Source organism: Solea senegalensis, linkage group LG5 (assembly GCF_019176455.1).
Source record: "Solea senegalensis isolate Sse05_10M linkage group LG5, IFAPA_SoseM_1, whole genome shotgun sequence".
Classification (NCBI taxonomy): Eukaryota; Metazoa; Chordata; class Actinopteri; order Pleuronectiformes; family Soleidae; genus Solea; species Solea senegalensis.
Window position 1 is genome coordinate 4,042,622 of NC_058025.1, and position 13,499 is coordinate 4,056,120.

General features: G+C 39.5%; 1 protein-coding gene across 6 annotated transcripts in view; it reads right to left on the reverse strand.

Moving 5' to 3' along the window:
- Nucleotides 1-12,630, reverse strand: part of trpm3 (transient receptor potential cation channel, subfamily M, member 3) — a 175,066-nt gene extending 162,436 nt beyond the window's left edge. For all 6 annotated transcript variants that reach the window (XM_044025451.1, XM_044025450.1, XM_044025447.1 and 3 more), the window contains exon 1: nt 11,946-12,630. In XM_044025451.1, the coding sequence (XP_043881386.1) occupies nt 11,946-12,149 (204 nt within the window). In that variant the 5' untranslated portion in view covers nt 12,150-12,630. The remainder of the gene's footprint in view (nt 1-11,945) is intronic.
- Nucleotides 12,631-13,499: the final 869 nt, after the last annotated feature.

A 13,499-nucleotide genomic window follows, 5' to 3' on the forward strand; every position in this document is an offset into this window, starting at 1 on the left:
AGGGTCTTACAAAAACAATGAGCCATTTATTGGTCTAAACAAACACATGAAGAGGACATAACAAAAACTGTCACAGTTTTCCCCCCAGATGATTACACTGTGGACATTGCTGCTATGTCACGGTTGCTGACCAAACGAATCTACTAGACCAATTCCAGTGTAGTCTATGTGATACACAGGTGTTCACAATATACCTACTATAACAGAGCCAGGATTTCCTATGTGCAAGTATACTTATTAACAAAGTTTGTGACAGATCTTGCACAGATCTTGTCAATCCACTTTTGCAGGTAATGGTGCTGGTGGTCTGGCAAATCACTTCGAGGATGTGGATCATTTTTTTTTTTTCATCTGACAGGAGTGGATTAGACTGGGCTTGACATTCTCAACCATAGCACTTTTCTAACACTGCACACTAATGCATCACAGTTATAATCATAGAGCCGAGGTGAAATGAAACAGAAGCAACACTTTTTGAGTGCTTTCAATGTGTCAATGTGTCTGCAGGAAAAACACACACACAAAAAAAAAAAAACGCTGCTCCAACTACAAGGCGTTAGCCCGACACATGACACAACTGCCCTATTCTTCCAAGTTTTTCTGCAAACTATTCACTTATTTTGAAAACTAACACTCTTGATTAAATGTCCCGCCTTCATTACTTTTACCTGTGTTTTATTTTCCACACCTGCAGTATTTACTCAGTATGGACCAAAGTATTGGGACGCCTGACCCTTACACCAACAGGGACTGTAATGCCGTACTAAAATGCTCGATGAGGTCGGGGTTGAGGTCAGGGCTCATCAAACCATGTCTCAATAGTCGTTGCTTTGTGCACTGGGACACAGTCATGTTGGAATAGAAAAGGAATCTTTGTCAAACTTTTGCCTCAAAGTTGGAAGCATGGGATTGTCCAAAATGTCTTGGTACGCTAAGTTAAGATTGTCCATCATTGAAGATAAGGGGCCTAGATCAAAGCCTGATTGAATCACCTGAATTCAATACTTAACAGTTATGGCCAAATTTGTTTACATATAGTGTCTGTTTACATGGCAAACAAGTAATCGGATTAAAATATAATAAATATATGTCATGCCAATCAGAAAACTCTGATCCGATGCAGCCCACTCAGAAACAAATTTCAGTCCAAACGAGAGGGCTGGTATATGCCGATTGTGATATGGATCATTGTTCATATAAAGAATATAAAAATTTAAAGAATTAGACACACACCACGGATCGGATCATTTAATTTTGCATCCATGTAAACGATGAAATTGTAAATGCCAATCGGAAAAAATCTTTTTGAAACGAAGAACTTCCACGTACTGTAAACATTGTTAGTGTCTGTCTATTTTCCCCTGTTCCACTGCGTGACCCTTGTTGTCCTTTAGTCTCTTGATTTTCGTACCGCCCATCCGACTGCCTGCAAAAATCTTTCTATTACTTAGCGACTATTGCTCACAACCACCTGCAGGCTCATGTCCTTCTTTTGAGTCCACTTCCTGCAGCAGTTGTTAAAAAAAAAAACAGGGTAAGAGAGAGAGCAATCAAAAAGAAAAAAACTACCACTTTCACTTGTGACACCTACAGTAACACCCATACAAATCCCTCACACACCATCTGAATCACACAGTCTCTCCTTCACTGTCTCACATACACGCAGCACTAAAGCAATCACGTACAAATAGGTGCTTTCAACTTTTCAAAAGATGCTTTGTCTCTTCAGCACGTTCTCCTTCTATCCAAGAGCCACCCACTGCGTTCACTGCTTAAACAAACTCTACATGATACTTCTGACTGTTTCCAAGCTCCTGTTGCTACGGATGTCAGTCAACACCTACACACACACATGCACACGCACACATACTGCCATCAAATAACCAGCTTATCTGTACTTCTGGTACACCACTGTAACATGTGTTAAGCAGATTAAACTGTTGAGGACTTAGCTGCGGTGGCATGCCAGCAGCTCAGAGTGAGTTTTGTCATGACTCAGCCGCACCGGCACGCCGACATTAAGTGAAATGAAAATAACAATTACTAAGAGACCAATTGACAGTTATAAAGGGGCCGACTCTCAAATGAATGAAAATGAACTCTTTTTTTTTTTGGTAATCCGGTGTGTTGCTGTGCTTCTGTGTGGTTTATTTGGTGCTGAGCTGGGACAAATATGTTCACAACACGTCTGTGAAGGCTCTCCAGGAGTCCTCCAGGAGTCACATTCATCCATGAACCCAGACTAAAGAAAACTGAAGGTGAGAGGTGAAATGTCTTCGACTTAACTCAAACGAGTCCAGTTACAGCTAACCTTTTACACCTTCTCTCCAAGTCTGCCACCAATTAACCCGTCTAGGTCTCTCACATTTTCACTTTTCCCGTTGCTGTTTTATTTCTCTATAGTTATGAAACGTATCATGAGGCCAATCTGAGGTGTTAGCAACAAGACCTGCATGGCGTTTGCATGTTCTCCCCGTGTGTGCATGGTTTTCTTTGGGTTCTCCGGTTAACAAAGTATTTCCTGATTTCAAACACAAGTATAAAACATTTTACATAAATATAACTACACAATAACTAATGAGAGCGAGCTGACTGGACTGCATAGTGAGACAAGAATGAATGTTAAAAAATATAAGTGGACAGTATTATGGCAACCGTTCGATTGCTTGTTTGAGGTGTCCTGCACGACGTACCACAACAGAACAAACAGAGTTCCTAGGATACTAAATCCCTGGAATCTCCTCCCTGAAATGGTTGATTAAACAATAATCTGTGATTTATCTGTGGCCTCCCACGTTTTCTTAAATCAAGTTAGATTTATAAGAAAATGATGTTGTTACCCCATACTTACGCAGTGCCTCAGGTCAGCATGCAGAGCTTTCTAAATGCCAGGTCCATATTCAAACCATTCTCTTTCGACATTTGTTTCGTTATCTCACAACAATATTTCACTCATGTTTCAGAGAATGAGGGCTAACTCCTTAACCTAAAGTTCACTGCAATCTTGCTTGTATAGCTGTTGCCGCCTTCCCTCTGTCAGATGTGATGTAAAAAGACTAACTCTGTTATTAATTACAGTCTTAAGATTAAAAGATTAAAACATTTTAATAAATAAAGACACAGACACCGCTTTGTGGTGCTTGGAGATAAATCACTAGGAGGACAGCAGCAAGTTAACGTTCACGATTATCCCAATAATGGAAATGAACCACCATCAACTTACTGAACTGCCATTAAAGTTGAGAGGCTTTTACTAGTCAATTAGATGTGGGCAGGACAAAGCATGAGAGTGGTTACCAAAGACAACTAAGAGGCAAAGGTCTTGCTGTTAATTAATAAAGTCAATTAATTTGATATATATCAATCAGATGTCAGATCCATACTGTTAATGGTGCATGCTGATACAGTAACTGTGGTCAACCCCTCATTCTTAGCATAATAGCTGAATCACCACAATCACAGACTTGCCAGCCCGATACTGTTTCTGACAGAATGTCTCGTCTTGTAGAAGATTCCTGTTGCGTTTGTGAACTCGACTAAGAAAAGCAAGTGCCTTTGTCAGTTTATCAAAGCTGTTCTGACACTCCACAGTCTTAGCCTTTTCCACACTGCTGATGAAGCACATCGACTCCGTATGAATCCCTCTGCGTTTCTCAGTATAACAGTGTTTTGTTTTCCTGTGTATGGTGGGTGAGTGAGTGATGTATCTTACATTAAAGCTGATGGCGTGAAGGCAGAAACATAACAGCTGTGCTAGTAAAGCGAGACAGCGGCAAACTCTAGGTTAAGGAAATATACCCGGTTCTCTGAAACTTGAGTGAGGCTGAAACTAATGTTGAAAGATTGAAGTTTAGGTGAAGGAATTAACCCTGGCTCAAACATGAGTGAGGTAGTGAGATGTTGGAATAAAGAGTTGTCCTTTTGAAAAGCCCTGCAGCCTCATCTGAGGTGCGGGTTAAATCTGGGTGGGGTAGTGACACAAGCAGTGTTTTACACTGTGGAGCTTTAAGATTCTTGGTTTTTACTTTATGCCATGTTTTCATCAAGGTATGATGCTGTTATGTAATGGTAAAGCCCTGGGTCAGGCTTGCCTTTTGACTGAGAACAGTGCCTTCAGGCTGAGTAGGTTTAGTGTGGGCTGTGCCCAATGGTCATGCCATATGTAGCGTAGTGTCATACTGGTGCAACGACAACAACACAACGGACAATAATGGAGGACATCCAGCAGCAGTCTCAACAGGGCGGCAAGCTTTGTATGAGAATAGACTGCCAACCAGTGACATTTTTCTGTCACTGTCTTGTGCTGGACCGTCCATTCCACTGGGTCCGAGTGGAATTCTCTCAGAATATTCAACAACCCTCTTCCACTTCTACAACCTCTGTGATGTCCAGGGAGACCCCTCCCAAGTTTTCCATCAACCACACACTGCTCTACTAAAACTAAAAATACATGTTGCATAGCTGTTTCCAGGCACCCGACAGTGCTCTAGATCTAGTTTTAGCTCTGTTGAACAGTGTGATATGAAAGGTTGGGTGGTGTTGTTTTCTTTGATTTTGTTGTTTCATGTCTCTTAAACTGCAGGGACTTCTGTTGTTATATTCCTCTGATAATTGCCACAGACAGAGAAATAAGTACCTTGGCCTGTATTAGTGCCTTTCAGACTACAATTGTGTTGAAAAGTAATAATTTGCCTCAAAAGTGCAAACACCAGATTCACCCAATTCCCAAACAATGCAGTTTTTAAGTATGAGCCGCTGATATTTTTGTCCTAAAAACATCACTCAACACAGAAATCGCTGAACCATGCAGCGTTTCCATAGAAACCAACAACATCCTTTCCTTCTTTCCAACCTGATGCATTATAAAGTAATATCACACTTGGGTTCATTGTAATGAAAATTTAACAGGAGAGTCCACACATTATCAGTTTTGTTTCCCCCAGGGTAAAAGGAATCAAAAAGAACTGAACTTTCAAAAACACCAAAAAAAAACGAAATAAAAAAAAAAGGCACTCAATGAAAAATAAAGCGTACAAATGAACTGTGCACGAAAAGACATGAAAAAGATAAAACCGACAGCCTATTATAAAATGTGATGAAATGCGAGATATGTTTTAAAAATGTTTGTGAACACAACAGTGGCTTTATCATCACATTTTTCTCAAGGACGAGTCATTTTAATTTTTATGACGTTACATCCAAAAGGGGGAGCCTACATCCAGTCATTCTAGGACTTTATGGTTTATAATGAGCTTATTAAACATTCTTGGTTTTCACTTTGCATATATCCTTAGTATACATGTTTTTGTAAAAAAACAATTGGTGATGTGAAAATTAACCAAAAAATAATTAATTGATCAGCATTAGCTGATTATTCAATTACTTTAAAAGATGACTTTATGTCATCTTCCGCATTAGAAATGAAAATGAAATGAAATTAAATGAAACTTCCTTTTTTCACGCTAAAGTTTGACAACATTTAATGCATGTAATATTAGGTTTATACTTTATTTTTATTCTAAAAAAAATATAAAAGTGCACTGCACTGCAGATAGGAAATGCACGTTGGAGGGGCAGAGCATAAGTGCATGTGTGAACCAGTGCATCATCGGCTACACTGGTTCCTAAGGATAGGCATTGACATTAGACTCATAAAACCCATACTGGTCAACCTCTAGACTACACAGGTAAATAAACATGGTCGGATCGCCTGTACTTTGAGCTGCCTTCTTGTGATCAGATCACCTCAGGTTGACATCAGTGTCTGACCAGGGCCAACATGTGTTTTAAACACCACTATGTCCCCACTGTGACATGAGATGAGGCTCATTACAGCTAAAAACATGAGGGGTGATAAGCTTGAGCTGGAAGACTCTGATAATACCATCTCATTTCAAATGGTCATGTCCACAAAGGGAGAATCTCACGACATGCTGTTTGACACACACACACACACACACCAAACATTACACACACATTTAAATCTGCGAAAAACACATTTCTGTCCTATTACAAGAGGGACAGGGGACGTCTCTAAATGTAGTGAGCAGCAGCAGGTCGCTAAGATCCACAGATGGCTTCATGAACTGCAGGGCATTCACACGGCAGTAAAGGAAAATGTGAACCAAGACGAGGTCACACACTTTTGTATAGGTCCCTGGGAAATTCAATGGTTCCGCAATAAAATTATTATTGCTGTGTTAATCTCCGGTTTGTTGCTAATATGTTATAGTTATAATTAAAAGCTATTTTCATGTACAGTGTTTCCTCTAGGATTAGGGGTTTTTTTTAGCAGTGGGAAGAACTGAAACATTTTTGTCCATAAAAGTCCAAATTTGGTGACTTCTGGTACAACAGTCCATCATATATGCTCATTAGTGCTGCAACTAATGATTATTTACATCATCGATTAATCTGTCTACTATTTTTTTGATCAATTTAGTATTTGTTTGGCCCCGTAAAATGTCAGAAAATTGCCGTTTACCAAACTTGGAAATTATGATGTTCTCGAATGTCCACAAACCAAAGATTTCTTTGTTACATGAAGCAGAAAATATTCACAGCTTAGGTAAGGAGCTGAAAAATAAGACAGCTTAAGGAAAAAACTTTAACCTGTTGATTGATTATCCAAATAGTTTCATGACTAGGGACTGTTTACTTTAGTACGCCTTCATTTGTTAATTACAATATAAAAATTTGCCCTAGAGTATCGATTATCGCATCGCATCGCACTGGGAAGGACAACGATATATCACCAAATCGATATTTTGACCCACCCCTAAAGCTACTTGAGTATTTACGAACAGAGACACTTTGGCACCGTCTTTTCTGCGCCAAAATGTCCTGCTCTTTACATTAGTCAGTCTGTGTGTGTGTACATGTGTGTTAGAGAGCTGTGCAGGTGGGGAGAAGAATGAATGGAATGTTATACGTTTTTAAACCACAATAAAACAAAGACAGATTTAAATTTGTGGTGGTCAATGTTCATGAGACTCTGAATTCCATCTGTTTGTTTTGTCTCTGCCTACAGATCCCCTCAGTTACACACACAAATCAAAAGACAAACCCCAGCAACAGAACAAACTAAAACTTAACCATCTCACACCTCACCAGTCAGTTCACGTGTACAACAGACTGCCACAATAAAACGTACTGTATTGTTGTCATGGGAAAATGACAGTGAGTTTAATGTGTCAAGGATGCAGGACGCCATAATCATGCTGACTATATCTGTGTATAGAGGGTAGAGAGTAAACTTTAATATACCCAAAGGGCAATTTTGTAAATAATACATTCACTACCAGATACAATGAACTGCACAGCTCTATTATACCCACACTGCCATCATGAATTATATATAATAATGGAAAGTATTTGTTTTGAAAGATTTGCTGATAACCTTATTGTTTTTTTGTTTTTTTTTAAGTAGTTATTTATTTAGAAAATCAATAGCCTGCATGGAAGCATCTGGAATTCTGACACTTTAATGAAAGCTGTGAGTGACCTGACCTCAGAGAGTCAGAAGGTGGGTTCACCCCACTTTTAATGCACATTTTAAATCTTGAGATGTCAAATCACCACTTTTTTAGAGGTGGAAAGGTCAGTGTGTCGATAAGTGGTGAAAGTAAATAAGATCAATGGAAAAAGATTCAGCAAATAAAAGGGTGACATTTAGAAATCATACAACTGAAACTCCACATCACAGTATAGGGCTGTTCCATTATGGAGAAAATAATAATCACGATTATTTGGGACGAAATTGGAATAATGATTATTTTAAATGACTCAAAATAAATGGAATTCATTGCACGTAAACATGAAATTTCTGAATTAACCTTTAGAATTATTCTTGAAATACCTTGTTATTGTATATCGTCTATTGTCTATATCTTTACTCGCACTGTGTGATTAACCCAGGGATTCCCCTTGATGCCTGTATTCTATTTTTGCCGGGTGACGATTGGAAGTAACATCATTACAACTTTAGAAGTGTTATTTTCAGAATAAAAGCCCCCGTTTTGTAATATCGCTTTGTTATATTGTTTTTAATCGTAATAGAGACACAAGTTTTGATTGATTGCACAGACCTAACTGAGAGGAGGTTTGTGTGGACTGCTGAGGAAATTACAAGAAGCATATATATATATATATATATACACACACATACTCTGTAATAATACTGTAGATGGGAAGAGGAAAACAAAATATGATGATTTGATCTGGCTTGATGCACATTCTTAAGTCACTTTTTTTTTTTAAATGTAGTGTGTAACTTTTAACATAAACAAAGCAAAGTCTAAATGCCTATGTTGCTGTATACCAGGGGTACAACTGTACTTTTAGTTTCAGGGCCACATACAGTTCAAAATGATCTCAAGTGGGCCAGACCAGTGAAATAATAAGTATCATTTGACAAAACATATTATGAACAACCAGAAATTTCTTGAGAAAAATAGGTGCAATTTCAACAACAGTATGCCTAAGAGTTTACACATGTGCATTACAAGTTACAGAGCACAGTGGATCTACAAAAGCAGAAAACATTTAGTCACAGGTATCTGGAACTCACAAATTCATCCTGGGGGCCAGATTGGAGCTACTGGTCTTACCCATGGGCCGCACGTTTGACAACCTTGCTGTATGCAAACAAATGCTCCCTCAAACAGTTATGATAGTTTTGCTTGACACAGCTTGATTTCAGATAAAGGACACAAATAATGTTTCTGTTCCTGAAGTCCAATCAGAGGCAGAATCATAATATCAATATAAATCACACAAAATTAAAAATTAAATAAAATACAACTTTGAAAACAAGTTTCCAATTCTCATGTGATGGTTTATACGTTGCTCTCGCAGGTAAATGATAAACTAGATTCACAGCCTTTGGAGTGGCCTCCATTTTTCAAGCCAACAATTCAAAGAGACAAAGTTAAATCCACAGAGCTAAATTCTCTTAAATCTCCTCTCCATCACTTTCTCCGTCTCCCGCTGCCTCCACTTGTCTCCGTCTTTCATTCAGTTAAGACCGAGTATTGGATTCTCAAATCTCAATCTCTTTCTATTTTTCTCCTCTGCTGTCTGACTCAATCAATCATTTACGTACACACAGGATTAGTCTGTCTATCTCTCACACACACACACAAACACCTGGCCATTACAAATGACTAATGATTCCAAGTGTCTAATGATTTGTTGGATTGCAGTGGCATTGTGGTAGTAGCACTCTGTGGTTTATATCTAAGCAACATAAATCCTTCAGGACCAAGCTGAGCTTCTCTTTGTGCACACAGAGAATCACACGCACTAATGTTGTTCATTTGTTTCAGTCACTTTGAATACAAACTGGCAGACAGCCCACTACATTACTCTAATTCTACAAAGTAAACTACAAAGAAACATCACCTCCAGTATTTTTTTTTGTTACATCAAGAGTATATGTGCAAAAGGAAAATAGCACTGGTTACTGGGGCACAACTGAAAAACCAGAAATGAATCTTTAACCATGCATATCTGTGTCTCCCACACATCTCCCAGCTGAGCTATCGCTGCCAAGTATCACCCCAGAGATCGGCTAAGTGTGATAGTTGATGAGCACCATCTCGCAGCCAGTTTAAGTTATTCTGACCTCGATCCATAAACATCACACCAGTGTAAAAATAGAGAGGATGGAACCACTTAAGATCCATATCGCCGAGGATTTTCATCCTTGCTCAAAAGTGACTACGGAGGATTTCACCGCCCGCTTGACAGGCGCATGCCAGCAGACGTTGAGTTCGCCAATTTTGAAGCTCCACAAGCACCTTGAAGCCGGTGTGAGAGATGCGAGGTGGATGAACTAACAAGTGTCACGGAAACATCTAGACAGAGTTTAAGTCCATGTATGAAACTGGTTTATAGGGTCAGTGATTCCAATATGGCAATAAATCCATCAACTCCAAAAATGATTTTCCCTTTAAATTTCACAAACACATACGTTACGAGCACTCTGCAGTGCCACAGCAGCTTGTACTGAGTAAATAAGTCATAAAAAGCTTTTCGAGTTGTTAATTTCTCTGACATATTGTTAATGTCACCTACTGACTTTGCGTGAAGGTAATAATCTTGCGTCTTGACCTTGGCAGCAACATGAATACACTACTGAATACAACTTAAACGCACAGATATACTGTATACAGTATGTCCTCTTTCACTGAGACTGAAGAAATGTTATATAAATAATGCAAAAAAAGAATTTAACATTGATTCCAATGATAAAAAGGTAAAATCTAAGGTACTCAAATGCGGCACATTATGCATTGTATTATAAACAATACAAACAAGAGCTGTATTGCGGAAAATTACTTCTTGTCAATGGTTCCCATTTCTCCTGTGGGCCATTTAATATGGACATTTAACAGGTTATTCTTAAAGGGTAAATCATTATTGCCGGCTATTATTGTTTTCCATTTCCTGTTAAAATGAAGCCTCAGCACTAAGGGTTTGTGATAAACTGGTCCAATCACCACAATCATCAGCAACTGATTATCAGTGATTAGCTGGTATTACCTAAAAAGTCTGAACATTTTGTTTTTTTGTTAGTTTTAAATGAGTGTATATAATCTAAACCGTATAAAACCATTGTGCTCTGTTCAGACTACAGTACCTGGAGGCTGTGTAACACTAAAAACAACTGAAGTGTGGCAAAAACAGTAGGTGCTCAAAGTAGAACATATCGGCTGAAGACCAATATGTAGGACTACTTCAAATTCTGGCAGATAATTTATAAGGATGTATCCTGTTATGTATCCAATCAAATGGAGTGATGGCTCATTATGCTTTTAAATATTAAGATTTTCAATGTCTGTCATAAATTTGTTGAACTGCAAATTCATATTACATTAATATAAAGCACAAACACATAAATGCTGGTATCAAATAACATTAAAACTTGGCCAGAAACTACAAACTGTTTTGCCGAAATGTTACTATGTTTTATGTAGAACAGGTTGTATATGCAAAGCCATATAATAAATGAATTCAACATTTACAGGCCAGTCTTCAGTCAATCAATTAATCAATAAATCAATCAATCAATGAGGCAGTGACACACACTTGCTTATTATGCGTTCTCAGAATCAGAGTTTTGCCTCGTCTATTAAGGACGGGAAAAAAAATCTAAGGATTATTGTCTTTGAGAAGCACCTAGTCTTTCACTTTGAGTAAAATTCAATAGGTCTTATGTTTAAATCCTAATTGCTAAACCAGTAAATGAAAGACAGTGCTAAAAAAAAAAAAGGAATATTGTAAGGAACATCTTGATGATGCATATTGATACAGATGTTACTGAACAGTTACAGCAGCAAATGCTGTGACGGTAGTCTTGAGACATCAGCATTGCCTAATAATAAATAACTCTCTAATAAGGCCAGTGGATGGCAGCAGAGATCACCTGACATGACGCCGTGCTGATCTCGAAAGATAATAAAGCGGCTGTTTATGTTCAGGATGTAGTTATTATTCAAAATAACAGTGTATTAGGGATGCACGATATTAGGAAAACATATGTGGATAACATTGTTGAATATTGCAATGATGATAAAAGAAATGTTTATCGCCAAACCAAAAACTAGCATGGGGAAAAATGTATTTTATGTTATGGATTTTGCCCATGTTAAATTTAAATATCAATATTTGTTTTACATATTGTGCAGACCTACACTGTATTACAATATGTATCACATCTGTATCACATCTGTATCACATCATGGGCTTGTAGAAAATACTATCAACAGACAAGATAGTCTCCTAGATTCTTCTACCCATAATCCACTGCTGTTAAACTCCCTCTCAGTGCAGGTGCTACCTCGACAGCGTTTCCTGTCCCATTTCCCTCCCAGCACCCAATCCATGGATTAATCTCAGGGAGAACACGTAGCGCGGGCATATGTATCCTCAAAACATCTTACCGGTGGCTGCTGAGAGTTAAGCGCCCCCCTCTTGGTGGAACCCCCTCTGGAGCTGAGCCTCTTCCATGACTCTGAGAAACGCCCCCTGGTGGTCGGGCGCCCCGGCCCAGATGCCCCGGGCGCAGCAGATGGATCATCCCGGGTGGAGAAAGTCCGCTCCCTCCGCAGCTCCCTCCGCTCAGCCCACTTCTTCTTGGAGGCCATCGGTGTGGAAAAATGTGGTCAGAGAGAAATGAGGGAAGTAGAGCAGCCACACTAGGTCGAGCTAACTCAAACTGGAGCCACAGGTGGCATCTTCACTTCACTCATAGCTCTTAACTCTTCTGCGCTGCTGAACTGGCTCTTTTCTATCCTCCTCCTTCTTCAAGTCTCTCTACTCTCCTTATTTTCTTCCTTGCAGGCTTCCTCAAGGAGGGAGGAGAGTCACTGAGAAGAGGTGGCGAAGCAGAAGGTGCTATCTGCACCCTGTTGCATGTGCCGTTACTGTGGCTCAGCTGCTGATGCCGTTTTCCCTCCTCACATGGAGAGGGAGAGGGAGAGGGAGAGAGAGAGAGAGAGAGAGAGAGAGAGAGAAACAAGGCAATACAAAAGCAGGGATGGAGAAAGAGAGTTGGGAGGAGGAGGAGGTTGGAGGGTATGATATTTAGACTATGGTGAAGGGGACTTCAACACTGAGCCAAAATATTATAAAAGGAAAAAAAAAAGAACATGTAGAGACAGTGAGACAGGTGGAGAGACAGAGAGAGAGAGGGATAAAAGAAAAGACAAGACAAGATAAACAAAGAAACAAGCATAGAGTCTCTGGAGTGTAGGGTTCCTGTTGAGCAAAGCGCAGAGCTGCTTTAAGCTGACGGTGAGGCAGAGAGACAGGCACCCTGCTCAGCAAGTCACTCTCTGCGAACAATGTGCTTTGAATATCCACGGCGACTAAACCTACATCTCCTCCCTCTCTTCTTGCTCCCCAAGCTTTGAGTATCAATCTCACTCTCTCACTCGCCTCTGTGCTGGGTGCATCGCTCCTCTCTTTTCTTCTCCCTCCTTGATGCACTTGGTTCACAGTTCAGGACTTAAGCCACCTGAGCCTCATTCTCTCTGTTGCAACTGAAGTGCAAGGGATGATCAAAAATAAACCTGGCTGTTGTGAGGTGTTGTTTTCGGTTTTTTATCCGTCCCATTTCCCAGAGTTCTTCTTTTTCTTCTTCCCTTCTCTCACTCCTCAGATCTTCAGATGTGATAAAAGCTGCAGCATGCTGTGGAGTTTGTGGAGTTGGGAGAAAATTTTATCTTCAGGTGCAATGGTGAGGAAAATTAGCAGGGTTCTTAAAATGTTTTCTAGATATTTTGGCAAAAATAGACAAGGAAAAATAATAATATTCTGAAGAGAGAGACAGAGAAATACAGAGAGTGGGAGGGCACAGACAGGGGGGATGGAGTAAGTAAAGGTGACAGTGTCAATACACTAAGGACATTGTTGTTATTGCTCACAGCAATAACATGACACATGGGAGCCCGATCTACTGTGTACTCTGTTTATGAGTTTGTGTGTGTATGTGT